Raw genomic sequence first — 27428 nt, forward strand, 5'->3', positions numbered from 1 at the left:
GCGTACTCGTTGGCGTTGATTCCAGACGAAGGGGATTCCTGCGAAAAGAAATACGGAGAGAATTGAATAGCTACCAACATAAAGTTAGTTATAGTCGGGTCAAAACGACACGAATCACGAGCGTAGTTGTGGTGCATTTGGGTACACTCTTGAAACGGAGCGGTGGAAGCAGCAGTTGGAACTGAGGTGAAAACAAATCACAAATTGCAGCGGTGGGTTGTGCCAACAAGGGTTTCCTCTCTCTCCTAGCCGCTACGCTCCACCGTAGCGCTAGGCCTCGAGAGAAGCCGCAGTTGCATACATGCTTCATGTCGTCTTGACCCTATTACGTACCCACTGTTTCTGCTTTATTTCCAGTCTTTTCTGGCAGCGGATCTTTGTGCCTCCCGAACAACACTTCTATATCAGTTCTGGTTATCTTAAAAGCACCTGTTCTCCAGTGTCCAACTTATTGCCACTTTCGCCTGTTACACTTACTGTTGTTTCTGTAGAACGTTTGTAGGAGCTTATGCGAAATATTTTAGAACGCCTGGGTGATCCACAGATGGGCCACGTATTTTTTCCCCTTCAGTAACCTGATTTTGGAAATTTTACGAAAAAGTATAGAGAAAAATGAGAAAATAGTGTGTATCCTCGCACCATTACCTCATTTTTTCTCGATATTTCCACTTCCGTTCTCCGTTTCCTTGTTCTCCTTTCTTCCATAAGTTTGTTGGGAATGATTGTTTTAGGATTCTTCAATATCCTACTTACTTAGATTCTCCTTTTTTATCGTTGGATCTATTTTGTGTTCTGCATGAAGAAACATTATTATCATATCGAAAGCAGTACTTCAATCATTCGTTTTGTTGTTGACTGTTGAATTGTTGATTGATAATTTTAATACTGTTATCTATTTGATAAATTGACTGTTTGTCAAAGTTTGTGAAGCAAAAATGAGAGGGGTCGGCTTATATCTGACTGCCCATTAAAAGCTTCATTATCGTAGTGCAGAACTGATGTTCGATCTACGAATAGATAGAAAGGTAAGGAAAGCCTTGGATGATTCCTTCTAAAAATGCATCTTATTAAAGGCATTACCCCACGAATCTGAGGTGGTGCAGATTTCAGGTGGAGTATTCGTATACAGGATGGGAGACTACGGAGAGGGGGTGATTCCGTCCATTTCTTCCTAATTGCCGTAAAAAACGGCCCGGAAGATACGGCTTTTGGCGCACCATTTTGTACAAGAGGTTCGATTGGAGCGCGCCAGTCTTGTGCGGCGCCGCATCTTCCGGGCCGTTTTTTACGGCAATTAGCAAGAAATGGACGGAATCACCTCCCTCTCCATAGTCTCCCATCCTGTATACGAATACTCCACCTGAAATCTGCACCACCTCAGATTCGTGGGGTGATGCCTTTAAGCGGTGGAACCTGGGCAGCTCCGTCGTGCAATGTCTGCATTCCAACAAATATATAGTTGGGTCAAAACGAAATAAAGCACGGACAGTTGCGTAAGCGGCGGAGTTTACCGTAGCGGTTAGGATCGTGTAAAGATCCTCACTATCGCCACTCATCTCTGCAGCTGCAGATCTATAAAGAGGGAGGAAAGTGGTCCTGTCGTGACGCTCCTGACTCACGTTGGCAGGACAACTCTACTCGCAAATACTGCAAGTACACTTTTTTGTACACAGCTGCACTTGCTAAACAATTTAATGTTAATTTCAAATCTTTCACTAAACATTAATTTAAATCTTTCATTAAACGTCACTCACGGCATATCCGTCTATGCTAAGCTCGTCTTTCCACCAACCATCCATCCACCATCAAGAATCCAAGCGGGGTCTCCCTCCGGATTTACGAAAATCGTAGACGTTTTCAGAACAAAAAGAAAAGGAACCCGGTAGATGAGTGGCCAGTCGTGATTGGCATCCATACGCTCTATCTGCAAGTTCGACGTGTTTTCACTGATTTATCTTGACTTGGTGAGAATTGAAGGTGCTTTTCAAATTGGCTTCAATTTCATGTCGAATGCATCATGGACGGTTGCTAGTCGTTCGCCTCTGTATTGCTGTGGTTTTAGGAGATGAACCAACGAAGGCTCCAATTCCAGGTAGATCCGTTGGGTGTTGGTAGAGTTCGCTGAGGCAATGGCGTACCACTATCACGTCTTCATTAACCAATTTTTGGTTATCTACCGAATGTCGCCAAGTCACAAAGCTTGATCAGTAGTCATCTATTGGTGTTGACGGTGGGGCACCATGACGTCGCTTCTGTGGATTCTGCTGTTATTCTTAGAAGAGAAAAAGTTAATAAACTTTGGGAAAGAAGCCTTTGTCTCTTTTCTCGAAACGTCTGACCTTTTTTAAGACCCTTTCTCTCTGAATAAATATATAACTCAGAGCGAAAAATCCTAGCGAAGGTCTCATGTTCCTTTTCAGTGCTTGACCCAAACCCCGAGTTCCTACCTCGCGCAGTAACCTACCTCTCTCATATGTTCCCGCTACGTGATGACACTACATCGTTCACCTTTGGCAAGGATGAGAAACGAGAAGTCAGAGAGTGAGTTTCCACAGAAACATTATGTTTTTGAGGCAAGTCGCTATTAAATCATTTTTTGTGGTCTTTGCTATGCTGTTCATCCCGCTGGCCGCTCCTTTATGACCGTTGCGGCTACAACGCGGTTCAGCTGGTGTTTGATCTGATCGATAGTAGCATCCACAAACGAACTGATCATAGGGATTTCTCTTCAAACTGAGCAATCTCAATTACTATTCATTTTTATTTTTATTTTTTATTTTCCTTACTAACACTTAGTTTATCGCATCTTCTACAAAATAAGCAAGAAACGAAGACCAAAGTTTATGTGTTGTCTAACAATATCGCAAAACCAAATGTATGATGTAATGCAGACCTCTCCAAGTGGCTCAGTAGATGGATAAGTTTTCGTGGTTGGGCAGCATTGATTTAGTTTTCGGACTGTATTACTATTACCGCATCTTGTAGAAATCATTCGTGTGCTAGGGAGAGAGAAGTAATGACGACATTGATTAAATACAAGTATCAATACCTCTGCAAGCAAGAAGAAGACTGCGGAGAAGTCTTCTTCTACTTCAAGTCAAGAAGCTAATTTGTGACAGAACACAAACTAGAAAGAAAATTGTCGCAACCTGTGCGTATTGTTTGCTGCACCACTTTCAAATCAAATGTTCATGTACCCTCCTAGTGTCAGCAGGTCCCTCCGGCGTTAAGCTTCCACTTGTCTAATGGACCCGAATTTCGGTTCGGTCCAGTTGAGACAGCGCTCGAAGCAGTGCGGTGGAGCTGATGGTTGCGACCAGGCGGGTACCTTCACTATTTCCAATCAGATTACAGAGATGGCTGGAGCTAATGAGGCTGCCATCTTGATTGCAACCGCTTGCTCACTGCGCCACTTCTAGTGCAGCCGCTTACGCAAGTGCATCGGACCACAGGACCCGACAACAATGTTGCTCCACTAATCGCGCCTGAATCCTGTTATACATGCTGGTCTTTGATAACTGAGTGAAGTGTAACTCCTTACCGTACCTGTAAGTAATAGTTGTGATATCATGAACAATTGCTTACTTAAACGGTAAGCAGATGTTATGGGCGAACGAAGGCTTATCCTCATCCTCGCCAAGGTGAGTATTTTGCGGAAATTAACGCCTCGCCTGAACTGCCTGTCGATGCCAAGTTTCTTAAGGGGTTCCTTCACCACTTTCCTCTAGAACTTTCTTGTACGTGTGAGTGGCCTTCTCCAGTTTGGGTACGGGGATCATCTCCAAGGCAGCTTGGACAAGGTGATCGGATGGTATCCTATAATATGGCCGAGGAAGGAAAGGTTTTCTGCGAATACATTTATATAATATTACACAAAGTACATTATAGAGCGGGCAAGATGTAAATGTTTTCTCCAGTACACCATATCCACTTCTGGGAAAAGTTCTTCGTTAGGGCGCACCACCGGTTAAACGTAGCTTGATAGTCGCCGAAGTAGCTTTCTCTCTTTGTTGTCAAGCTTCTCCATCTGCCCAAGTCTCGTTGTCCAAGTCTCTGATCTGTACATCATGATAAGTTAAATTACGAATAGGTGTATTCCCTGCTTCACTTCGTTTTGATGCAGGTGGACCACAGGTACTTTGTCAATGATTTGAATGTCGAATTGGCTTTCGCGTATCCTTGCTGAATATCTCTCTCGTAGTGTCATCGTTTTTCGGCATACAATTCAAATAAGAGGACTTATCCACGATTTGGACAGGTTGTTTGTCCACCCAAATTCTCGTTGAGGATCACGAGGAGACACACATGTGCTCACACCTTTCAGTTCACGGACGTAGTCCATAGGTTAGTCTTTACTTCGATACAACGTTGACAACATGTTGAAGTCTCGTACTGCTGTCGCCATACGCGTACATGCTATCATCGTCGGTGCTTCGGTTGTTGGACGTTCAGGGATAGAGACGGTGCTTGCTGGTTGGGCAGGGGTTTGAAATATTCCCTCAAATTGGAAGCGTTACCTCTTCGACAGCGGTTTTTTAGGCAGTGTTGAAGATAAGTGAATGCTTCTTCATCTTGCCGCTATACTGCCTCATCAGAGGCTTTCATCGGGTTTTTGTTCTCCCACGCCTCTTCAAACACTTGCTCTTGTCGTCGTTCTCACGACGACGTTCTAGCTGACGACACAACTTTCTCCTCAGACGCTTCTCCTCATCTCGATGATCCCTCTTGAACGTGGAAGAAATGGTGCGGTTTGTGTGCTCGTGAAGGCTCACCAGAGGACCTCCGTTATCCAACATTCGCTTAGCGAGATAATACAATTTTCCAAGCAAATCTGTTCCTTATTAATTTTATCTTTGCACTCGCATTCCGTCAATTCCGACGATAAACGCCTGATGGCTAGGTATCTTGGATATCAACGTCTCCGTAGATGCTCACGCATTTACGAAGATTCAGAGTTTGTGTCCTCTGTGATCCCGCAATTGTACACAGGCGCGTCTTCACGATTTTCTTCACCAGGTTGTTGTGGTCATTTCTCACAAATTTTGTACAACCTCATACTTCCCTTTCATCATCAGCGCCGCAGTAGATGACTTAGCTTTCGATGCTGATGACGCGACGTCCTCCGATGCGCGTTTATTGCAATGCAGCAAATGAGATCGGCAGTTCAGCGTTACGAAACAGATGTTTGTAGCCAAAGATTTCATGGTCTCTCTAGCCATTTGACCTCAGAGAGTGTGGGCAGTGTGCTAGACGACAGCACCTTTTTGCAATATTTGGGAAACTTGCGCCATATAACAGTGCAAGTTATACAGCTCGTAAGCACCCAAGGCGTATACTCAGATGCCTGATTGCGTTTAGTAAAACTAGCGCCACCACAAAAGGTAAAAATCAGATTTGTATATGCGGCCCTATGTACAAATAATAAATGGTTCTCTGTACACTTTTCTTTAGGGAACTTTTTGATCTTTCCAAGTTGACGGTGCTGCTTGTAAAAGGGTAAGTTTTAACAAACTTTTCGAATTTGTTTTGTACATTTGTGGTGCACAATCCTCTAATACATGTCTTATAGTCAAGTTAAAACGACCTGAAATTCGCGCCGTTGAGTAAGAGGCCGCACTCGAAGCGGTGCGTAGCAACTAGGATCAAGGAGGAAATTTGCTAGCACCACTTATTGTCGTGATGGTCCCACCTCAATCCAACCGCTACGTTCCACCGCGCAGCTTCTAACGCAGCCGCTTGCGCAACTCCGCAGAGTTCACTCGTTTTGATCCGACTATACATCTTTATGTCAGTGTTAGCGTCCTTTCGATGCCGCGAGATGATCACTAATATCGAGAAGGTTTATCTCGAAAAGTTGTGCTTAGCAGTTTACATTTAGGACGTGTTGTTCACGTTGAAAAGCGAAAACCAGCTAGGATCCGCGCAAAGATAAGCTTAAGTAGATGTCTGAGATCAATCAATGCGCTTGGCAGTGCGCTAGCGCATTCGTCTCCAATTCAGAGTCGTTTGAGGTTTATGAACGTGTATCTGGTCTATATAGTTACTTTGCGGGAGCCATTCGATGTATGAAGCCAGTATTTTTATCCTCCGAGACAAGCAATTTGTCAACCACCGATGAATAAATGGTTTGATTAACTCTAGGGCGGTTTCGAACCATCGAGAAGACACTCGCAGCCGACCTCTTACTCTTAGTAACTGCATCACACAACCGGAAAGAATCTAGGACAAATTGGAGATATGGTGTATAAGGAGTTGCAATGGAAGGAGAAAGGTGGACAAAGATGTGGTGATTGTGGTACAGCAAGTTGACAGATGCATCTGATTGTATATCTTAGTAGAAAGCTGTTCACGTGTAAAGCAAGTGAGCCATAGTAACTGAACAAGCGAACAAGGCGCATAGAGGGCATAGACTGACTTAAAAGCACGAAATTGACGAGGTACGGAAACACCACGAAAAAAGTAGAGTTCGGGATATAAATTACGGAAACCAGCGTTGCCCCGCCCAATTCCACCTAAAAGTCCCAAAAAGAATTGGGTGGTTTTTTTCCTACGAGGTACGTCAGAGCCTGCACCTTTGCACACGCTCGGTCCCCTCAGCAGCCTATTCATTAGTTTTACTCAAATAGGCTGGCGAGGAGACCTCATTAATTATCGACTGCTCGCTCGCGGACGCGACGGACGCTTGCACAAGAATGATGCGTTGCAACAGATTTCGTAGTGAAGAACCTCGTCTTTAACGCAGTTTTTTCACGACGCTTAGGGGAAAATAAGCTCGTTTTCGCAATCTACAGCCAAAACTATTTCGATGGCGTTTCCATACCACGTCAATTTCGTGATATGCTGCCTCTAAGTGTAGCAAATCAGGTCACTTTGGTGCCATTAGTACCTGCTTATTGTGGCCTACATTACAACATATTGATCTTGACCTCAACAGATTGGATGATTTAAACTGTGCTCAATGTCGTTTAGACCCGACTATAACAACAAATGAAACTATTTGAACTCCCAAGTTCAACCTTCTTTAAATCTTGGCATTGTAGAGTTTGATTGCGTTTTACTTTTTCGAGCAGAACCAAGATTGTTACTGATTTCTATTCTGGGTTATGTTTCGGCGCCGTCGTCTAGCGTCGCCTTCTTCAGATCCTGGAAAATCAAAGACACGTGTGATCTACTTCCTCATTCGCCTCGTCATCCCACAAGATATGACTTAGCAAACAGATTATTCAAAGACAACGTCAGAAAAGCAGACCACCATAGCGCTCAAATTGATAGCCACGAATGTATGTTCGCGGACCACTGGTTGCTAGAGTTGTGCCGCAAGTAGTAACTTGTAACGATGCCCCCGCCTCTGACCCCTAGGTCAAAACCCGCGAAGGTCTTGATATGGCACCAGCTCGTTGGTCACAGCGATGCATTCTTCTTTACGATTCGTGATTGGACTTTTGGCCGTGACACAAAACGCTTCCAATGTTTTTCGAGCTAGAACGTCTGATTCGCGTGCCAATATCGTGACAGCTTGGAAGGGGGTGTTGTCATGACACTGTCTGCGATGAGCACCTAAAGGGGTTGATGTTTCTGATTTTACGAGTGCGCCTAGGTGCTCCTTGACGCAGGTACATAGTGGTCTCCCTGTTTCGCCAGTGTACTCGGCCCCACATAACTGACAGGCGATTAGATAGATGACTCCCGATACCATGCAATCGCCCTGCCATACGGACAAACGGTGCAGTTGGGTGTCTCAAAAAGCCTATCATAGGCATGGTTGCGGACTAGCTGTTGCTTCAGATTCGCAGGTGGTATGTCCACTGCTCTAACTGAGTCATGCAGGCCCGGCTGTCGTAAACTTGCTCGCGCTGGATTGCTCATGTCATCCGAAATAAAAGGAAGGCAGAAAAGGATCTTTGTTGTTTGTTCTACCATGTGGCATCGTGGTTCAGTTACATGGCTCCGATTTGAATGGGAAACCTTTGCTGGGTACCCAATGGACTAAGCAATGTGGTTATCCATGGTTACGGAGGCAATACGCCCTTGAGCCTCAGATGAAACCGTTGCAGCTGCCTTAAACATATTTTCAATGACTGACTTTTTGGTTCTCCAGGTGTGCCGATTGGTAGTGAATGAGAATGTTCTTACAAATCGGTTTTCGGTACCGTTTCGTTTTCCAATTCCGCTAACACAAATGACATTGTGAAACGACAGCCAATCGTCTTTAGGTTTTTCTTTCGGTAACTTTATGTACCGAAATTGCTTATTTAAGAGATCGAACCAATTGTACATTTCAGCTTGCGTTGGACATATAATGCAACAATCATCTATGTATCGCCAGTACAATGGGGGTTCGCATTCCAGCAGAGGTTTTTCCACCTTAGACATGAAAGCAACGGAGCTAATAGAGGAGCAAGTCTTTGTCCCATGGCCAAGCCTCTAACCTGTCTATAGTATTGCCCAGACCAGCGAAATACTGAACATCTCAGACATTCGTTTGGCAGCATCATTGTTTGCTGTATCGCGAACCCGTACATGTTAAAACCATAAATGGTCTTCGAAAAGCAGCTCTGATTTTGCTTGCAGAGCAGCTTCGGTGGAGACGTTGGTGTAGAGCGGAGTGACATGGAAGGATTCGGTGACACAATCTCCATCAAGGTGCACTTTGCGGAGGTGCTCTATGAACATTTTTGTGTTTGAGAGATAAGCAGGAACGTATTGAAGTAGCTGGCTGAGAATAGTGTTAAGGAACCAAGATATTCTGTTGGTGGGGCCTCCACAACCAATATCGTTAATGATAGGCTAGAGTTTTTTGCCCAGGGCGCAACTCTAGCAACTGGTGGTCCGCTAACATCACTATTTTTGTGATGCTAGCGGCCCGGATTTGTGGCTATCAAGGTGAGCGGCTTGGTGGTCTGCTTGTCTGACGTCTTCAAATAATCTCTTTGCTAAGTTATATCTTGCGAGATGACGAGGCATTTGAGGGAGTAAATTACAAGTGTCTTTGATTTTCCAGGCTCTGAAAAGGGCGACGACGCCGAAACGTTAGCCAGGATAGAGATCAATAACAATCTTGGTTCTGCTCAAAAAATTAGTACAAAAACAAGCTACGATGCCAAGATTCAAAGAAGGTCGAACTTGGGACTTACTCAACGACAACGACGTACCAGCAAACTGTGTTCGACTCATAAAAGAAGTCTTTTCGTTAAGACAGAAGATCGTCTCAGAAAGTCGAGTACCGGGAGAGAATCGAGAAAATGGGCGTAGCAAATAAACGAAACTTAGTATCTACCACCGAATTTGCCTCCTGCAGCTTGTACAATAATGCAGGGAAAGGGATAGGAGGAAAGGCTGCACTCTAGAGGTTTCTTGCCCTCTCTCTTGATGTTTCTTTAGCTCTCAATCGCACACGTTCATGAACCAATTGTAGTTTGCCCACTATCTTGAGCGATAACACGGGCGTATTGATTGAGATGGAGCGAAACTGGGACCTAAGTCTAAAACTGATAGCGCATTTTTAAAAAGAAATACATCACCTGTAAGTGACACACGAGGTTGAAAGGGTGCATTTTCTGATGCGGCGTTCGGGTTTTGGTGGTTTAGGCTCGAATGGTCAGCGTTAACTGATAACTGCGATCTCTGACATTGCTTATGATCTAGCAGTTTGCCAAATTTCTTCTGCATCCTTGACTTGGTCTTAGAGCGAATAGAATCACATATATTCTTTGATTCACCCACGATTCTCCATCAAAGAACGTCCGGCACCGAGCGTTGACGATACTGTTCTTTGAACACACATTTGGTCAGCATAGAAAACATACGGTCTTGTTTGGTCTTCAGTGCCGCCCTCAAGATGCGAGTTTCGATCTCTTGCAGTTGCCGGTTTTCTTTCCTGTGTCCGCATGTTTCGTGTGGGCATTTCTTTGCGATGAAGTTGAGTATTACGTGACATGGTGAACAGCTGCGGAGGAAGTGGATCGCTTGACTTCAGATTAGACAGATAGATAGACACCTTATCGTTAGCGCTAAATGGCCAATTTAGCCAGATTGCTGCCATTCCTGATGTAAGTGTAAGAAAGTGCAGTGTGTTGTGTCACCGATGAGCGATAATATTCGTGGATATTTTCTGTGAACGTGACTGCTATTTGAATCCCAGTGCTTAACGAAGACGAATTTCTGAATCTCAAGAAACCCCAGAAAACGACAAAACACTATTGTTATTGTTACGTCATGATAACACCCTTCTCAAGATAGCTGTCACGATATTGGCACGCGAATCAGACGTTCTAGCGCGAAAAACATTGGAAGCGTTCTGTATCACGGCCAAAAGTCCAATCACGAATCGTAAAGAAGAATGCATCGCTGTGACCAACGAGCTGGTGCCATATCAAGACCTTTGCGGGTTTTGACCTAAGGGTCAGAGGCGGGGCATCGTTACAAGTTACTACTTGCGGCACAACTCTAGCAACCGGTGGACCGCGAACATACATTCGTGGCTATCAATTTGAGCGCTATGGTGGTCTGCTTTTCTGACGTTGTCTTTGAATAATCTGTTTGCTAAGTCATATCTTGTGGGATGACGAGGCGAATGAGGAAGTAGATCACACGTGTCTTTGATTTTCCAGGATCTGAAGAAGGCGACGCTAGACGACGGCGCCGAAACATAACCCAGAATAGAAATCAGTAACAATCTTGGTTCTGCTCGAAAAAGTAAAACGCAATCAAACTCTACAATGCCAAGATTTAAAGAAGGTCGAACTTGGGAGTTCAAATAGTTTCATTTGTTGTTATAGTCGGGTCTAAATGACATTGAGCACGGTGCAGTTGCGTAGGCGACTGCGTTCGAAGCAGCACGGCTGAGCTTAGCGCTTGGGATCGAAGTGGGATCCCCGCTACCACAACTCATCGCTGCAGACCGGGTGAAGGTAGCGATGATCACACTTTGATCCTAACAGATCCGACTATAAGTGTTGCAATTAGGATAGTATGCAGGGATTTGTATGAGCCAGACATAAAAATCCCATCCGCTGTTTTTTCCCAAAAAAAAAATCGAAATAAAACTAAAAACATCCACGATTTCGACTAAACGACAGTTATATCGGTTGATGAGTGATTTTTTCTCTAATTTGAAAGAGACTTCCTTCATTCCTCTCAGAAACATGTTCCAGCAAAGAGGAAACCTCCAAAAGCGGTTACGACGCAGCACTTTATCAATGCCCATTTTGGAGAAATATTCCCACCCATTTGCACGTTAATAAATTTCTTGACATTGAACGCATTGCAACATTTCATAAGGCAAATCCTGCACTACAACATGCAGTATACAACAAAGAAAGGTGAGCATAGATCAAATCAAATTTGGTTATATAATACTGGCTAGATAGATGTATCCTTAAAGGTAGCATTCCACGAATCTGAGGTGGTGCGGATTTCAGGTGGAGTATCCGTGTACGGGGTCGTAGATTATTTAGACGGGGGTGGTTGCGCTCATCTCTCCGTGCATCATTGCAAACAGCCACCTCCAGAATGCTGTTTTGTACGACGCCATCTATTGCAACGCTCCACCCCTTGCGCCGCCTCCGCCCTGCGATTCATCGAAAATCAATTCGAACTGTTCGGGCAGTAAGGGACACTACGCGTGCAAGGGTGGCGCGCTGCAGTAGAACGCATTGTACAAAACAGCATTCAGGAACCGACTGCTTGCAGTGATTCAGGGAGAGATAGGTGGAACCACCCCGGTCTCCATAACGACCCCGTATACGGATACTGCACCTGAAGTCCGTACCACCCCAGATTCGTGGCATGTTACCTTTGAATAGATTTCAGATGTGAATATGGCGATTTTCAAGACTTCAAAAGCACACGAATAATTCAAACATACATTGAACCGGGGTTCCCGTTTGAGGTTCGTCAGGAATTTCTCTTCAAATCTCTCTTGAAGATATTTTTTAAATACATTTTGAAGGCAGCGTGCTGCGGGAATGACTATGTTGGAATCTTTTCATGTAAAGATTGGGTTAGGGGTCTAGATCACGAATATGACCACAATCGCACTAGATCTCCTTAATTGTTGTGGAAAACGGCGTAGGAAAGATCAAAATTTCCTACGAGACACCTGACAACGTGTCGCGCATGCGAGCGCAGGCGTAGTCTGTCAGCTAGCGGGAAAGACAACATCAGCAGCCCACTGATTGCGCGCTCGCTCGCAGACGTGGTACCTACGCCTGCACTCGCCTACGTGACAAGTTGTTAGGTACCTCGCAGGAAAGCTCGATCAGAAAGCCCTTTTCTCACGCTTGTTTCCAGTAAAATTAGGATTAGTTGGGTGTGATCGCGCTCATGCTCGTGACCTTCACCACTAGCCCTTTTTTGTGGAGAGATCCCAACATCGTGAATCCCGTGGTAAGCTGCCTTTAGATCCCCTGCTATTCCTGTCTTCGAAATCAGACTGGATTCACCACAGTATTCTATTTAATACCTTCGCGGTAAGTAATCTTCATTAACTTTATACATCGTTAACGTTCAACATTAGCACTTCCAGAAACTTCCTGACAAATATCGAACTGCACGAAATGGCGGAAGCTTTTGATGACAAGCCAAACGTCGCAGTCCCAATGATTACTTGGCTTCTTCATCAAATTAAAAACCATCAGAAGTCCGGTTAGAGCCCTTGCTGCCCTTCGATAATATATTAAACATTTCTCTTCTTATTTGTCTTCAATAGAGAGTGATAACGTCCAAAAATCTGTCTTCTTTTTATTGGTTTACAGAGCTGGTTTTACAAAACAGAGTCATTAGAAGGCTGCTTTTTTTGTTCTTTAGATGAGTCAAAACATGAAGCTCAACTTGTGTTCGGACTTGGACGTGACGCAGGCGGACACACATCAATGGATACGCAGTCGTTCCTCGGAGATGGTACTGGACGTCTGCAGGTAATCACCAACCCTAGAAGAACCACTTCAACTAACTTGGAGGAACCTGGATTGACTGATTAGTTTACATTTAAAAAAGAAACGAAAAACTGGTGTTTCAATCCTTTTCCTTCCAGTTTCTTGTAGTTAGGATCCACAGTTTCATCGAGAACTATCAATTTTGCTAGGTGAACGTCGCAAGTAACCATGTTGTGATCAATCTGCCCCTAAAATCTGGAATTGAAAAGGAACGTCAACTAGTTTATGAGAAATTTTACGGTGGATTGACATTAACCTGTGCACAGGTGAGAGTGTCTCAAACATTGTTGATTAATCAATCAATGGACAACTTATGGGCGTTCGTTTTGCAGTTAGTAGACAACGAACCGCGGAGTTTGGGATTCATCCACAACATCGATTATTTATTCAACATTAACAGTGAAGATAAATTTTGTCCGTAAAAATACTATTGACGATTCTTATAGTCTTCTTTAAAATTTTTGTTTAATTTTTACACGTATTTTTACGTATGTAGGACTACTGACACCCTTTGTGACAGTTGTCCTAACTTGCACTCGTCATTTCCAGTTAAAAACTCTATTAACTACGAACACTACGAACTTCTCAGTAACCCGTCTTCGCTTCCATATAAAGCCACAAAATACAATATCAAGGTGGGACATTCTTAACAGTGATGGTGAGAGGAGGTTGTCACCATTTTTCCGATATCAAACTTTCTCGCCGTAGTAAGCTTTTTCCAAGAGAAAGAAAAAGGAAAAAAGAGGATCGTCACGTAATTTTTGACAGGATTCTGGAATATCGTCGTGCCTAGTGCCTGCCAGGTGTCGAGGCCATGCTGACTGGAAGTCTTATAACCTTAGACCTCTCCTATGGATATGCTGCCTGCGTTAGGATCAAGCGTGCGTTGAGACCTTGTCAACAGGGGGGAGGGGGTCGGTGTCAGAGCAGGAGGAGAGTCGCAATGCTTGTCAGCAGAGGGGAAAAAATGAAGAGAGAAAAAATGAAATAGAAAAGGACGGGGGGATAGCCGATTTCAAATAAACTCGTATTAAGGGATACAAAATGTTAGAGAAATATATGGTGTGAAGTTTTTTTTTTTTGAAGCTTTTGCTGGTACAACTCCACACCCTTCGGTCCGGTCCTAGCTTGAGAAAATACTAAACAAAGAAGGACATTGAAATTAGGATAAATAGGAGGGGTCGTGAGTGCGAAGACAAGAAAAAGAGTGTAAATTATACAATGTGTTCTGAACAAACCTTTGCGATCTTGCTTTAAAGTGAGTTGGTCAAGAAAATTTCGCCAAAAATATGAAAAATATTGAGTATGAGAGAAAGAATCAAAACGAGTGAATATCTGATATCCACAGTCAGTTGTCAATTTGAGGACAAACCATCAAATAACGAATCAAATATAGCACATTATGAATAATATAATAGAAGTTGTGAAGACAATGAAATAGAAAGCAAAGTGTTTTAATTGGACGCGGCTAAATAAAAATCTTCATCCTCTTAAGAATTCAACGTGGTGTCATAGCCATCAAATCTAAGCATTACAAATTTTTTTGTTATTATTTTATTTAAGATATGGAACTAGCCAAAGGTTAGTTCGTATTGAGTACTAAGAGGCCGTAGGAGACAAACTTCATTTCTTTCATTGCTCGATTATTGCTTCGGAACTCCTTCATCACAAACAATAAATTGTATTACGTACTCTATGGAAGAGCACTTTCTGCATTACCAGTATTTGAAGGCGCAATGTGACGTTGCTACTGTCAGGAATCAATCTCTGACAAAAGTGGCGTTTTTCCATCAAAATCTGTATGACTTCAAACAAAGTTCGATAACTCAGCTCGTAGTTCATAAAGGAGAATACGGTTTGAAGAATCTCGCAGAAGAAGATCTTTGCTATCAAATCTCGTTTTTACTTTCCCCCAGGTAGCTTTTTAGACACCGAAAGATATTGATTGGGTGATATCTCGCAATAACTACAGGTCAGGCGATTCCCATATCTTGGAGATGGACTTAATTTGAGAAAAAAAAACCCAACGATTGGCCTTGTCCCGTTTAGTTTTTCTTATTCTTCACACAAAATTGCATTAGTGTATCCGTTTTGCAGCCAGTTAACCTTCTGTCACGATAAAACGTTCGAAAGCATGCATGGACTTAGTCATGTTTGGGTTGGAGGATTTATGTTTGTGATAAGGTGAAGATAATCATTTAACCGTCAAGAAACCAAAAAAGCTCTTTAAAAAAAGTTCTCTTAAAAGCTAGTTGAGAAAAAGTTGAGAAAAAAAGCTAAATTTCTCAACTTTTTCTCAACTAGCTTTCAAAAAAACCAGAAGGTCACCGGAAAGGATATTTTAACTATTTTATAGCGCAAATCTTCCTCTACAGAAAGCGGCCACCTTTCTCTTCCTCCGCTTTTTCTTTGGTCCGTTATTCATATTTATTTCAAGCTACTAAAATCCGGCCAGTTCAGCTGTAATTTCCAATCAGGGCCTGGTTCTAATCGCCAAAATCATCTCTAAATAACACCTAAATGCGGTGAACAGTGCACTAAATACAACTTCAAGTGAATAAAATTGTGTGTAAGAAGTAAAAAAGAGTAGAAAAAAGTGCTTTTAGAATGCTCCCTAGGTATTAGTCGTTTTCCTATTTTGAAAAAATGGGAAAATTCCGGCGAGAATTGAACTCTCAACAGTTCTTTTTCATTGTCGATGAGTAAAATTGTGAGGAAATAGTAGGAAATGATGTGGAAATGATTTTACAATCCTTTTTTCTGCTGTTTTCACGCAGCACTTTATACAAATATTCATTATAGTGACATTTAATAATATTTGCTATATTATATTATTTTTGAACTACTATTGAGCGTCCAATTTCTTTCTTTAATTCTGTTTATTTTGACTAATTTTTCATTGCTGTGAGCGGCTATATTAGAAAGAACGATATGAGGGAGTTTTCTGGAAGGTATTCTATGGGGGGAGACGGTCGTTTTCAGGAGGGTTTTTTTCCAAGTACACGATTGACCCTGGTTAGGATGTAAGTACTCCTTTTTCCTCTTAAAGCCTATGAATTTCAGATAGATATCTCTTGGGAACAATGGTCCTGTTGTTCAGCATGCTGTTGCTCAGTGGCCTTATGCGGTTTATACTCAAACGAAAAGAAATGGTATGTAAAATTTCATTTATGACCATCTTGGAGGATCATTGTATCCTCAATCGAACTTTTGTAGTCATGAAGTCGACTCCTACAGAACCCGCAGAGGATTTTTGTCGCTTTTTCTGCTGGATATGGAGAAGAAGGTAACATGTCCAGTGATAGAAGTTCATTTTACATACGACAATATGGCTTGTTTTATTATTTACCAGTCTGATGTTCGCTAACGCTGAACATCAGACATGTGGTGCTCCCTCGGCTCGCCTCGGTCGATCAATAGAAATCAAAAGTGGCGGCATCTTTCCTAAAACTAAATTTGTATCCTTATTCTATAGACGCTTTCTTCGTGTTTTTTTCTAAATTTAAGCATTGGTGAAATAATGATTCCATAGGTTTCTTCCTAAATTCGTCAGTACTACATTTTCAGAGGATTCAAACTTCAGTTTACACTTATATTCTTTTTATACTACCAAAATTACCATTAAAGGGTGCGCCATAATTATAGCGAAAGTTATTCAAGTCGCCTAGAGCGAAAATATAACAGTTTTGAGAAAACAACGATGTAACGATATCTATCGGTCTATTGTAAACAAAAACAACATTAAACTACGAAAATACCGCCATTGGCATCGAATACAGGCTTTGAGGTGCTTCGGGAGGATATCGACTGTGGCACGCAAGTGTGCTCGTACTATTCCTCTTGGAGGGCTTTCTTCAAAGAATCAACAGAGCGGTGAGGTTTTAGGCAGGCTTCTGCTTTCAAAATCGACCAGAGTAATCAATCGGATTTAAGTCTGGAGAGTTGGCCACTTATCAATGTTGATGAAGCCGAGAAAGTTGGCCTTCAACCAGTTCTGCACCATTCCTGCTTTGTGCCCGGGGGCTCGGTCCTGCTGGTACGTTTAAGGGCAGTTAGAAATTAGAATTAGTCCAGAGTAGCAATGTGTCCTTCAGAAGGTCCAGACAGTTCCGTTGAGCGGAGGCGCCAGTTCCTTAGGAACTCTTTTGCGTACCTTTCTGAGATTGCCCGTAGTGATCACAAATACAGGTCTTTTTTGTCTAGATCGATCATCTTCGGTTCCTAGATCTCTGTAGCGTCTAATGAATCTATGGATAACACTAAGATGTACTCCGGAACGCTGTTGAATCTCGCGTGCCGAAAAGCCTTGGCGATTAAGCTCGATGATTGAAGAACGGTGGCAGTAGCGCTTGACCATAGCAAAAATGACAGATTTTCATGCTTCAGTGAGATAAACATGATCAAGCTAACAACAAGAAAAGCACAGAAAAAGGCAAAGGCTCCGAACAAAAGGTCAAATTGTCCGCATATATGCTTCCGCTATGATTATGGTCCACCCTATATATTCGAAGTACGGGTGTTTCTCCTCTTTTTTTTTCTCGATAATTAGCGAAGAATGATTTTTTTTACATCATTCCTCCAACTCCTGAAAGATGTCAGTTAGTGTTTAGTTTCAGCATAAAACGGGCCCATTTCTCAAAATTTTGGCGCAGATTTAGTGTTATTATTACTTTCAGCTGAGTCTAGGCGACAAAGCGGTCTCAGAAGAACTCGACAAAGTATTGCGCGTGTCACCTTATCGTGAAAAAGGCATTGCCATTTTTTCATCGTTTATTCTCCGAAATCCACGATTCATGGAACATCTCTGGGATAACACTCTAAAGGTAAAAACTCAGCCGCAATTTGTTTACGTAATTAAGATTACTAATAGTTAAGAATAGTTAATACTATGGATTATCTGATTTTTCTTAGTACTTAGTTTAGATGTTTCACTTTCTCCAGCGAAGAAAATGACGTAAGAATCTTTAATTTCTCTGAAGGGTATAATGGAATGGAGCATGGAATCGTGGATAGGCGTACAATTCAAGGATTATGAAGGTGTCGGACTGTTCATTGAGGAGCAGGATTGCAGTGGAATGGAGCAAAAAGTGAACTGTTCCGCACTAGCCGCATGTCGACGCCAACTAATTGAAGAAGTGAGCCAATATGACAGTATCTTCACTATTCAATCCTCACCTGCAAATCGGATCTGGTCGCTCATACAGTACGAGTGATCCGCATGTTCAACTCAGCGTTGGATCTGATTGAAAATCACTGCGACATCCCATCATTAGGTACCAAACGATGGTGCACTTTCTGCGTCGTAACCGGCGCGGGTACTTAAATGGCCTCCAGCATGGAGTAATTCCAGAAATTCAACTACAACGATGAATTATTACATATTGAATCATGCAATTATAAAAAGGATGCATGAAATATAATAAGGATACATGGAATCCCGGTGCTTCTCTTACTTTTCATGCTATTTCTGTCACCAAACTGGGAATGTTATTGGAAATTTCTGTTTTTTTTTTTTTTGCATTAATACACATGAACAGGCATCACGCGAAAACAACAATCTAACAGAAAATTCATTCGGTTTTCACGTTTGCTGAAAAATGCTTCCTTTTCAGCCTCCTGCATCTGTCGAAGAATTGATCTCTGTAGATCCTTGCGGTGATCTACCAATGGTCACTTTATCGATCAGCGAAAGCAGCTCGTCGTTTCGGTGGGTGGGACAAAGAAAAAGGTTGCGATTGCTGAGGAAATTTCCACTAAACTTTAGATTTGAACCGAATATTAGCTACCGACTCCGCCTAGACGGTCTCGATATGGAAACAATAAAATCGGTTAGTTTAGCTTCACTAGTTCAACCCTTTTATTGTCCCTCTCGCATTTTCTCGAAAATGCCAACCTGAAAGTGGAGTTTATCCAACAAAAAAAAAACTCTAGATAACTTGGAAGGTGGGAGGGGACATCGTTCCTCCCTACGATCCATCAAAGTTGTGCGATGAGCAAAGCATAGCAGTTCATGCAAACGGTGCTGATCTTATCATCATCGATGTGAACGCTACAAAAGTTCTTGGCAACGTCGTCGAAGCGTTCACTGGGAAGCATCGATTCAGGATTCATTTTCTTGAAGACAGGTATGTATGTGTTGTCGGAAAACCATTCAAATATCCTTTCTTCTCTTCTCTTTTTATAGTCCGGAAGATACTTATACATCGGATCACAGGGCTACTATACAAACAGCTGGCATTGTTGGAGGTATGAATAGTTTTCTTCTTTAATTGCTTATATGAAAGCTGTAATAATAATGGTAATTCGTCGACTTAGTCCCGAAAAAGCCATTGGCAACCCTTTCTTTGCACCTTCCATCACCAAACTTCAACTAATTTTGATTTAGAATTATGTTCATTCACTTACAAGTACAGCTAAACAGACAATTAAAACCAAGCTCTTGAAATAGGGGCCACTCAGTGGTGTTCAACTTAACGGATTTATCGTAGTTTGTCTGTCTACTTGCTCACGCTATTTGTTTCGTTTCATTCTGTTATCCAGGCAAAGCCCTTCAGTTATTCGTAGCTAGGGATGAGTGATGCAATCACAGAGGTTGCAGATCAGTATGCACATGAAGAGAATATCTCAGTTCAACGTCCTCTCCCAGATCAGATCACGTTTCAATAGGTTGGCAATGGAAGAAACTTTACCGAAATTGGGGTCCACAGTAACTATCAGTTACGTTTGAAGAGCAAAACAGGACAAAAAAGGAAGATGAATTTCACACAACAGTGTTGCTGAACTTTACATACTTTCCTCGATTAGTGGGTAGAGCAGAAGTTAGTACTTCATTGGTAAAGCAGGTGCTAGCGAGCTTTTGACCAAAATGCGGCGATGCCATGCTGCCAACAACTGATCTGTTTTACTCTCTCTCTCTCTCTCTCTCTCTCTCTCTCTCTCTCTCCTTTTACTTGTCTAGAAGACTACTTCCTCTCATAACTAGTTAGAGCAAATATACCTTCCATTCAGGTTGTGCAAGTGCCGTCCTTGCCCTAATAACTATTATGCATAAATACAAATGGAGACAGAAATCTTACATAGGAACAGAGAAATCTCGAAGAAAAACCGAGCGAACAAGTCGTCGAACAAGGCGTGCACTTAGAAAGCGCCTCAAAGAAAAAGCAGTGTTGCCTGCCGAAAAAGCACAAGCAGTTGCAGTTTAATTCATAAATTCGCATTATTATCATTGAATTATTGCAAATCAGCTAAAAAGCATCCACGGATTTAAATAAAAAATTTCATTAGCGTCTTGAAGATATCTTATCAACAATAGGTACACTATCATACGTTTACCCGCAACTATGTTTTTCTCGTCCTTACAGCGTCTAGCGATGATGAGCCAACACCCAGTTTCCTTTTCCGTACCTGAAGAGGAATACATCAAGCAAAACCGTGGAACAAATGCAAGGCTACCTCTAAATGTGTATAAGTGTATACGGTGATACTATATCATCAGTCTTCAAAATTGCGAGATACGAAAAAAAAGCAATAGCTGGACTGGGCCCTCTCGACTCTATCTTCATACCACCAATCATTAGCTGGATTTTTCAGTTACACAAAAACAAAAACTCTCCTACCTCGTGAAAGGAAATGAAATTAGAGAATTTGTTCCGAAAAACTACAGTGGAAGAATATTCGAAGGAAAGTTTTTGAGGATATTGAAAATCAGTCGAAACAACCTTGCAGAAACTTACACTCACCAGTAACGGGGCAGTCGTTGAGGTATCAATATAAGAGGTAATCCGTCGAATGGTACTCGGAGCTCCCTCTTCACCAGTGATTTCTTCCGGATCCAGCCCACCCTCATTCAGGTTAGATATTCGCATGCGCGACTCAATTTCGAAGGGCTGCAAAGGGAACAAGAACATAGAGAAGAGTAAATCTCACACTTTTACAAGCATTTCAAATGACGACAACATGGAGAAGTAGGTTAGAAACTGAAGAATTGGGCATACTTCCTTTCCTTCTTCGGTTAACCGATTGCGCAGTGTTTCAAGCTCAAATTCAGCTGTTTGAAGCGTAGATTTCAATTCCTGCAGTAAAATGATCTGTGATCGGAACTCATTGTAAGCCGCCACGATTGCCTCTGTACCCATAGGATTCATCTCTGCAATAATCATCTAGTAACAAACTGAACTTTATAAGAGGAGAAAATATAATTATGAAGAAAATAATGTGAAAAAGTACTCTACCTACCTAATTTGCATTTGCTCAGCACTACTTCGATATTCTTGAGCTTTTTCTGCCCAATATTCGTTGGCAGTTTCATTTCTTGGCTACGCAAATGCGCACCTGCTGATTTGAACTCAGGGAATCGAATGGCTGATACAGAGATGTCAACCTAAAGTATACAGTGTAAGCGAGTACAGTCAAGAAGATAATTATAACGTACAGGGTTGAAGCTGAGATTGGTAGCAGTGGTCACCGTTGCCGTTCCTGCCTTCTGACGCAAAGTGCCCTTCTTCTTCCCTAAGGCAGGAGACATGCAAGCTCCGCTGCAAAGGCATAAAAATTACAGTCGGAACTACATATCTGCAAAAGTAATGTCAGTTTTGACGTTATTATCAAGAAAAGTCATCAAGATCTCGATAAAATATGTTCTGTTTTAAAAAAAGAAAAAAGTGAATAGGTAAAAATGATCTCCCGACCTCACCGACGGGCTGGCAGGTGCCTCAGCCATATTAATGAGTTTTTGAAGATCTTGTGCCTTTTTCTCGCGTTCCCTTTTACGAACTTCAATTCGCTTCAATTCAGCGAGAAGCATTTCCTCTTCCTCCAGCTTAATGCCCACAATTAGTAGTTTCAGTGAAGGATTCAAAAGTGGAAGTCGACCTGCTCTTTAGTTCGATTCCACTGCTTGTTCAATTGTTCTTTACGTCTCCGCTCATGATCGGCATCGAAACAAATCGGTTCACAGTTTGGATCCTAGAAATCGCATTTATCCTTTTGAGCAAACCGATCATCGCAGACAAGAATATGTGCAATGCAATTATCATAAGAGAATATATGCTAATTTAAAAACAAAGATAGGAGAAGATGGACACAACACTATTCCAGGGCATTGCACAAAACCGAAAAATACCTTCAATAATGCAAGCTCATTTGTGATCGCATAAAACCGGTCCTTCATGTCCTCCATTGACCTGGGTCCATACTTTTCTCTATTATAGCGATCGTGCACAATAGGCCATCTGAAAATATTTAAGCACCAATTAAATCAATTCAAACTTTGAAGAAAACCTACCGAATGTCAAAACGTCGGCAAACATCAAAAAGATGTCGGGTTTCCTCGAGACTCCACTTTGCTACTTTGAAGTATTTTTCATACTCTTCGTCCGTGAAGTCGGGAATGTTGATTACCTTAAATCCACCAAAATAAATTTTTCTGTATCTGAGAGTGAATATACTAGAGTGGCATGTTCGTAACGTAACGCCTGTTTTGCTGTAGGTGGGAGTCAGTTGACGTGGGTGTGATAGAACTTGCCTTGTTGAACTTTGCGAATGGATAAGGCTCAGGATTTTCAAGTTTATCAATCCGCTGCCAGTGATATAGTTGAAGATTGTCGTTACGTGCTTCATTAATGAAAGGAACCCATTTGTACTTACGGGCAGGACGTCCAGCCAGCTGAAATTGAGCGTTTATTCCAAGATCATGATGATGAACAGAATATTGCACAGAACATTAGAGATTTCATGAGAATACGAACTTGTGCAAGAAACGATTCAAGTGATCAGTGCGTTCAAAATATGGAAAGCGTCGCCAGAAGCTTGGGTCTTTTTTCCTACCAAAATGTGCAAGACACGCGGTCACAATAAGCGGTTGCTCCGCAGTTCAATTGTTCTTGACTGATAGATACGCCTTTTTTCGAGACGCAACATTCTCACAATTTTGGTAAGACATGTTGAATGTCCATAGGAACAAACGCATGGATGAGTCTAAAACTCAACATATATGATGGATTAGTACAATCTAGGTAACATGTGCAGGTGTTTGTTTGGAAAGAAAGTAAAAGGAAAGAATGCAGAGAAAAAAGAAAGAAAAATGAACAGAGAAAAATTTCATTGTCCAAAACCTCGCCAAGAACTCAAGTCCACCTGTGCGTTCAGCTGACGAAATCCTTTTCTGATTTCGGTCGGGACTACAGCGCCAGCATCCTTCGTTTCGGCACTCCCTATAAGATTGTACAGTTCTCGATGCATTTTCTCCGGTCGTTTAAAGGTTTCGGTTCGTCTGGCATTCTAAAATCTAGATTAGACGTGTACTGTTAACTCAATGAAAGCAGAAAACTAACTAATGACATAAATAGGAAGATAAATACCTTTTTGCTGATGCTCGTAAGGGATATTGGTTTCGCTGACGTGTCGTCTTTTTCCTTCGTGTCTCCAGTGATGATCGACTTGACGTCTCCAATCATCTAAAAGTCACGGAAGCGAGATTTAAAGTAGTTGGTTAGGCACATAACGAACACGTGAGAAAAAAAAAGATCTGAAGCTCAGACTGATTCGGGAAGGGAAGTGGTAATTCGACTTGAAAAGAAGCGATAAATTCACGGAGTGTATGATAAAAACACTGGGACAGATTGGAAGAACAACAGAAACAGCGGAAAGATCAGTTACGAATTCGACCTTAGCAGGGCAGACTTTCAACGGCTAAGAAATAAAGCAATTCTAAGCAAATAACAGATAAGAACTGAAAGCGAACTCCTCTTTCATTGCCTCTACGATGCTGCCGCTTTCCAAAGTCGGTTCTGATAGAAGAACGACTATGCTTCTGAGAAACTTACACATATCTACTTGTAATGCACCGGAAAATCAAACTACACCACTAATCAGTCAGTTTAAAAGCAGAAATCCTTCCCCACCTTTCCCAATTGTGCTGATTCTTTTCAAAGTCGCTTACAGTGATTTTACCGCAAAGTCGCTTCTTCTAAAAAAAAAGGCCATTTACATGAGACAGGAATCCAATCCACCAGAAAATCAATGGCAACCATTAAAAAACAGAGAAAAAGATGTGCTCCCGTGCGAGAGAATATTTCGAATGTTGAATCGCGCACGATCCGCAGGTCGCTTGGATACGGTGGCTAGCGTCCACTGAGGATCTGTTTTAGCAGTCTTCAAATTGTTGGATTTCTATTTTGTCCCCCATTTCTCATTGGAGTTAGTGGTATTTTGTGATTTCTGGTATATTTTTCGTTGACTTGTCACGTTATAATGGAAATTCATCCTGGTGTGAGCCCAATTCTTTCTCTTTCCTATATATCTTTGTTTTCGTCGTAAACCATTAAATGACAACAAAATGAGTCCTTTGTTTCTCTTCCGAGTTCTTTTTTCAATTATATAGGAGTTTTGCTAGTTGCCCATAAAGTACCCGATGAACAATTGTACTGCGCTACTAGAGAATGAGCTGGGTTCTTAGTACAAATGTCAGATTGATTCCTCAAGATGTTCATGCGTTTGTACGCAAATTGTTTTCTTTTTCGTCCTCCTATTGTCGAGTTTCCAATTCAGTGATAAGAATATGGAGGATAAAGACTTTATTTTAGCCCTCAAACTGGAAGTAGAGCACAGAAAAGCTTGGACAAAAAGATAGCATCTGTTGTTTCTCAAGTTCTGCTCCGCTTCAAATCAAATAATGGTCAGTTTTTCCTTTGATAATAGTTAGTAAATTATGGCTGGTGTTCTCCTAGTTCTTTTATCATGTTTGTTTATTCGCGTCGGTGAAATGTTGATGAATTTTCACTTTTGCAGGCTGGAATCGCTTACAAGAATGAGAAGCCTTTGGCTGACAACACCGAGCACCGCATTCGTCTCACTCTCACTTCCCAGGACGTTAAGTCACTGGAGAAAGGTAGATTTGTATTTATACAGAGATATATTTTTGTTCTCTTCTAGTTTTTGGGTTGAAACGTGGAACAATGCTTCAACAAAAAGGGAAGATTTTTTTTGAAATGAGCTGTTGCCATAGAGCCATTAATTAACTTCTTTTGTGGGTAATTTCGAAGTTGAGCACCATAACTGGATGCAATATTCTCTTTGGCTCTTCTAGGACTTAACTTCTAACAAGTATGACGCTGAAGGAACTGCTTTTTTTCTGAAGTTATATGATCCATTTCAAGCTTCCTAATCACAGAGCCCAGTCTCCTTTGTTGAAATTGATTATTTAATTGCATTCCGATCTCATGATACTCAGAAGTCGAGTAACTCACGCACCCCTTTGAGTTGTTCTTGGTGAAAAAAGCTTATGCGTGGAAATGTTTTTTTTTTCTTTTCGATGCTTCACAAAGATTCATAGTTCAAACGAATAACCTCTACAAATACGTTTGTAGTCCGTTTACGGCATTTTGGCTCATAGCCTTTTTTTTAATCTGATTAAGTGATCTTGCTTCTAATAATCCTTAGCAGCATCTACGCGACTTCGTCTTGGAGGAGTGTCAGCAAAACGAACATTTTTTTGATTCTATCCCATAAATATCCGGCCATCTTTTTGCGTTAACGACAAGTTTCTGATGACAATAACCGATGAAATAAAATACGAAGATAAAGAAAAAAATACACGCATGAGGGTACATGCAGCCGTGAACTTAACAGAGCACTAAACTCTGCGATGGAAAACATAGCTTTGTCCGCTCTTAGCAACAAAGTATTCCAGTAGTACCATTAGGGAATTATGTGTTGATGGGTGACAGTAAACCTTTGCTTCTGGGCTTCTGTGCAGGTTATTGTAGCGATGTATATGGATATCCTATCTTAATCTTCAGTTTATTTGCTTAAATCTATTTGAATTTATACGTTTGTATCACTAAATTGTACTTCAACAAATGTGTTCTCATTTTCTGATTAAAGTTCTAAACAATTTTTGTTGCGAACATCCCGGAACTTTTTATTCGATATCGATTTGTTAAATTTGTGACATTTGGTTGAGCATTCATGAATCCCCGAAACTACTGCTTCATACTGATCCATTCTTTTAAACTCCTTTATGGCTCTTCTACATTATCTTTCGTTGCGTGAGAGAAGTTCTTTTCGGTGATTGACACAAATGCGTTTTTCAAAATAATCAACAATTTTTCGTATTGAATCAAGCCGGTAGGCATTTAGCTTTGATATCTTTTTTCAAGTGTGTTTTTAAGGACGTAAAATACTACTACTGCCTTCTTCATCCTTTTCTCTCCATGATAACCAACTTGTCTTTGCACATAAGATCGCTAAAGTATGACGTAGATGAGAACGGTTAGCGACGCTGTTGAGTGACGTCTGTTCATTCCTTCTTGTTAGTAAATTACTGTTCAATTATCTGTTATCACACTCCTTTTTCCTCAAATTATATCTGAGTGGGAATGCTCAAACTAGTTGTTGCAGTGGACTCTTTGACTCGACAGTGGCTTTTTTGATTGTGTTATAGCAACCGCCAGAGCAGCATCTGAATTATTCATTAACGTAGCAATTACTTCAACAATGCTGTCCTTACCAGTTGTCTCTAACCGTTTGAAAACCTGAATGTTGATCAGTACCATACTACACCTTTGTCTTGTAATATTTTCAAGGCTTAGGAGAACAGATGTTGATTACAACGTCAAACTCTACTGAGTATTAACAGAATAATCGGGTTTTCTATCGATTTCTGAACATTTCTTTTTTTGGGGAAGTTATGGTAGTCACATTTGGCAAATCCTGGGTTTGAGGTGGGATTCTTTTGTTTTTTTTTTTTTTGAAACTTTGATTATTTCTTCTCGAATAACTTTGGAGTTATTAATATTTCTTTTTCAAATTCAGTTGAATAATTGTTAATCGAACTTGGCTACTGCTCGATACTCTAAGAAAGGGAATCGTTGCTGTGGAAAAGATATGCTAAACATATGCTTCGATATAACATTAAAAGTGATAGAGTCCGCGAATGCAACTAAGAATGTGGAGCATAGGGATTAGAATTAATTCTTACATAGTTTCTTTACAGTATGCGCCCAACTTATTGAGGGTGCTAAGAACGAGAACCTTGTTGTGAAGGGTCCGATTCGCCTTCCAACAAAGGTGCTCCGCATCACTACCCGCAAAACTCCTTGCGGAGAAGGATCCAAAACCTGGGATCGCTTCCAGGTAATCTAGTTTTTCTCTCTTTTCTTTTTTTTCTCTCTTTTTCTTTTATTTGCTTTGACAAGTTTTTTGCATTTTCATTTTTATCACTTTTTAAATTCTCAGATGCGCATCCATAAGCGTCTCATCAACCTGCACACCCCTGCTGATCTCTTGCGCCAGATCACCTCTATCTCCATCGAGCCAGGAGTTAACGTTGAGGTCACTCAGGCCAACTAAAAGGAAACAGAGGTGGACGGGACTGCAACTTGTTTGGCTGCCTTGTTCCTTGTTATCCGCCGTTAAAATGATTTGTTGTGGTTGTTCTCTGTGTACATGCACATAAAGAGACGTTGATTCTATTTTGTTACCTGGTTTTTTATA

At 41.5% G+C, this 27428-nt stretch overlaps 3 protein-coding genes across 7 annotated transcripts; 2 read left to right on the forward strand and 1 right to left on the reverse strand.

Annotated features, from left to right (window-relative positions):
- Positions 1-2010: 2010 nt before the first annotated feature.
- RB195_005624 (uncharacterized protein) lies at positions 2011-20137 on the forward strand (the record flags this gene model as incomplete). 3 transcript variants are annotated; one of them, XM_064178241.1, is made up of 20 exons in its annotated part: positions 2011-2092; positions 2421-2541; positions 5452-5496; positions 11154-11321; positions 11812-11890; positions 12403-12470; positions 12527-12645; positions 12808-12917; positions 13085-13201; positions 13268-13349; positions 13485-13570; positions 15999-16087; positions 16152-16221; positions 17612-17758; positions 17915-18070; positions 18548-18642; positions 18700-18763; positions 18867-19060; positions 19120-19181; positions 19944-20137. In XM_064178241.1, 20 exons carry the CDS (start codon positions 2011-2013, stop codon positions 20135-20137), a joined length of 2148 nt encoding a protein of 715 aa, XP_064035310.1. The 3 variants fall into 3 exon arrangements, with proteins under 3 accessions (XP_064035310.1, XP_064035311.1, XP_064035312.1); XM_064178242.1 differs by lacking the exon at positions 17915-18070; XM_064178243.1 differs by lacking the exons at positions 13268-13349; positions 13485-13570.
- Positions 20138-20273: 136 nt separating this feature from the next.
- Positions 20274-24424, reverse strand: RB195_005625 (uncharacterized protein; the record flags this gene model as incomplete). Of its 2 annotated transcripts, XM_064178245.1 has the most annotated exons (14): positions 20274-20339; positions 20675-20821; positions 20930-21081; positions 21171-21315; positions 21367-21469; positions 21623-21753; positions 21807-21899; positions 22057-22165; positions 22219-22334; positions 22459-22599; positions 23070-23213; positions 23294-23389; positions 23837-23856; positions 24343-24424. In XM_064178245.1, 14 exons carry the CDS (start codon positions 24422-24424, stop codon positions 20274-20276), a joined length of 1545 nt encoding a protein of 514 aa, XP_064035313.1. The 2 variants fall into 2 exon arrangements, with proteins under 2 accessions (XP_064035313.1, XP_064035314.1); XM_064178244.1 differs by lacking the exons at positions 23837-23856; positions 24343-24424.
- Positions 24425-24492: 68 nt separating this feature from the next.
- RB195_005626 (uncharacterized protein) lies at positions 24493-27284 on the forward strand (the record flags this gene model as incomplete). 2 transcript variants are annotated; one of them, XM_064178246.1, is made up of 4 exons in its annotated part: positions 24493-24531; positions 24723-24822; positions 26929-27068; positions 27171-27284. In XM_064178246.1, 4 exons carry the CDS (start codon positions 24493-24495, stop codon positions 27282-27284), a joined length of 393 nt encoding a protein of 130 aa, XP_064035315.1. The 2 variants fall into 2 exon arrangements, with proteins under 2 accessions (XP_064035315.1, XP_013298950.1); XM_013443496.1 differs by lacking the exon at positions 24493-24531 and adding an exon at positions 24607-24609.
- Between the last annotated feature and the right edge of the window lie 144 nt (positions 27285-27428).

Source organism: Necator americanus, chromosome I (genome assembly GCF_031761385.1).
Source record: "Necator americanus strain Aroian chromosome I, whole genome shotgun sequence".
NCBI lineage: Eukaryota > Metazoa > Nematoda > Chromadorea > Rhabditida > Ancylostomatidae > Necator > Necator americanus.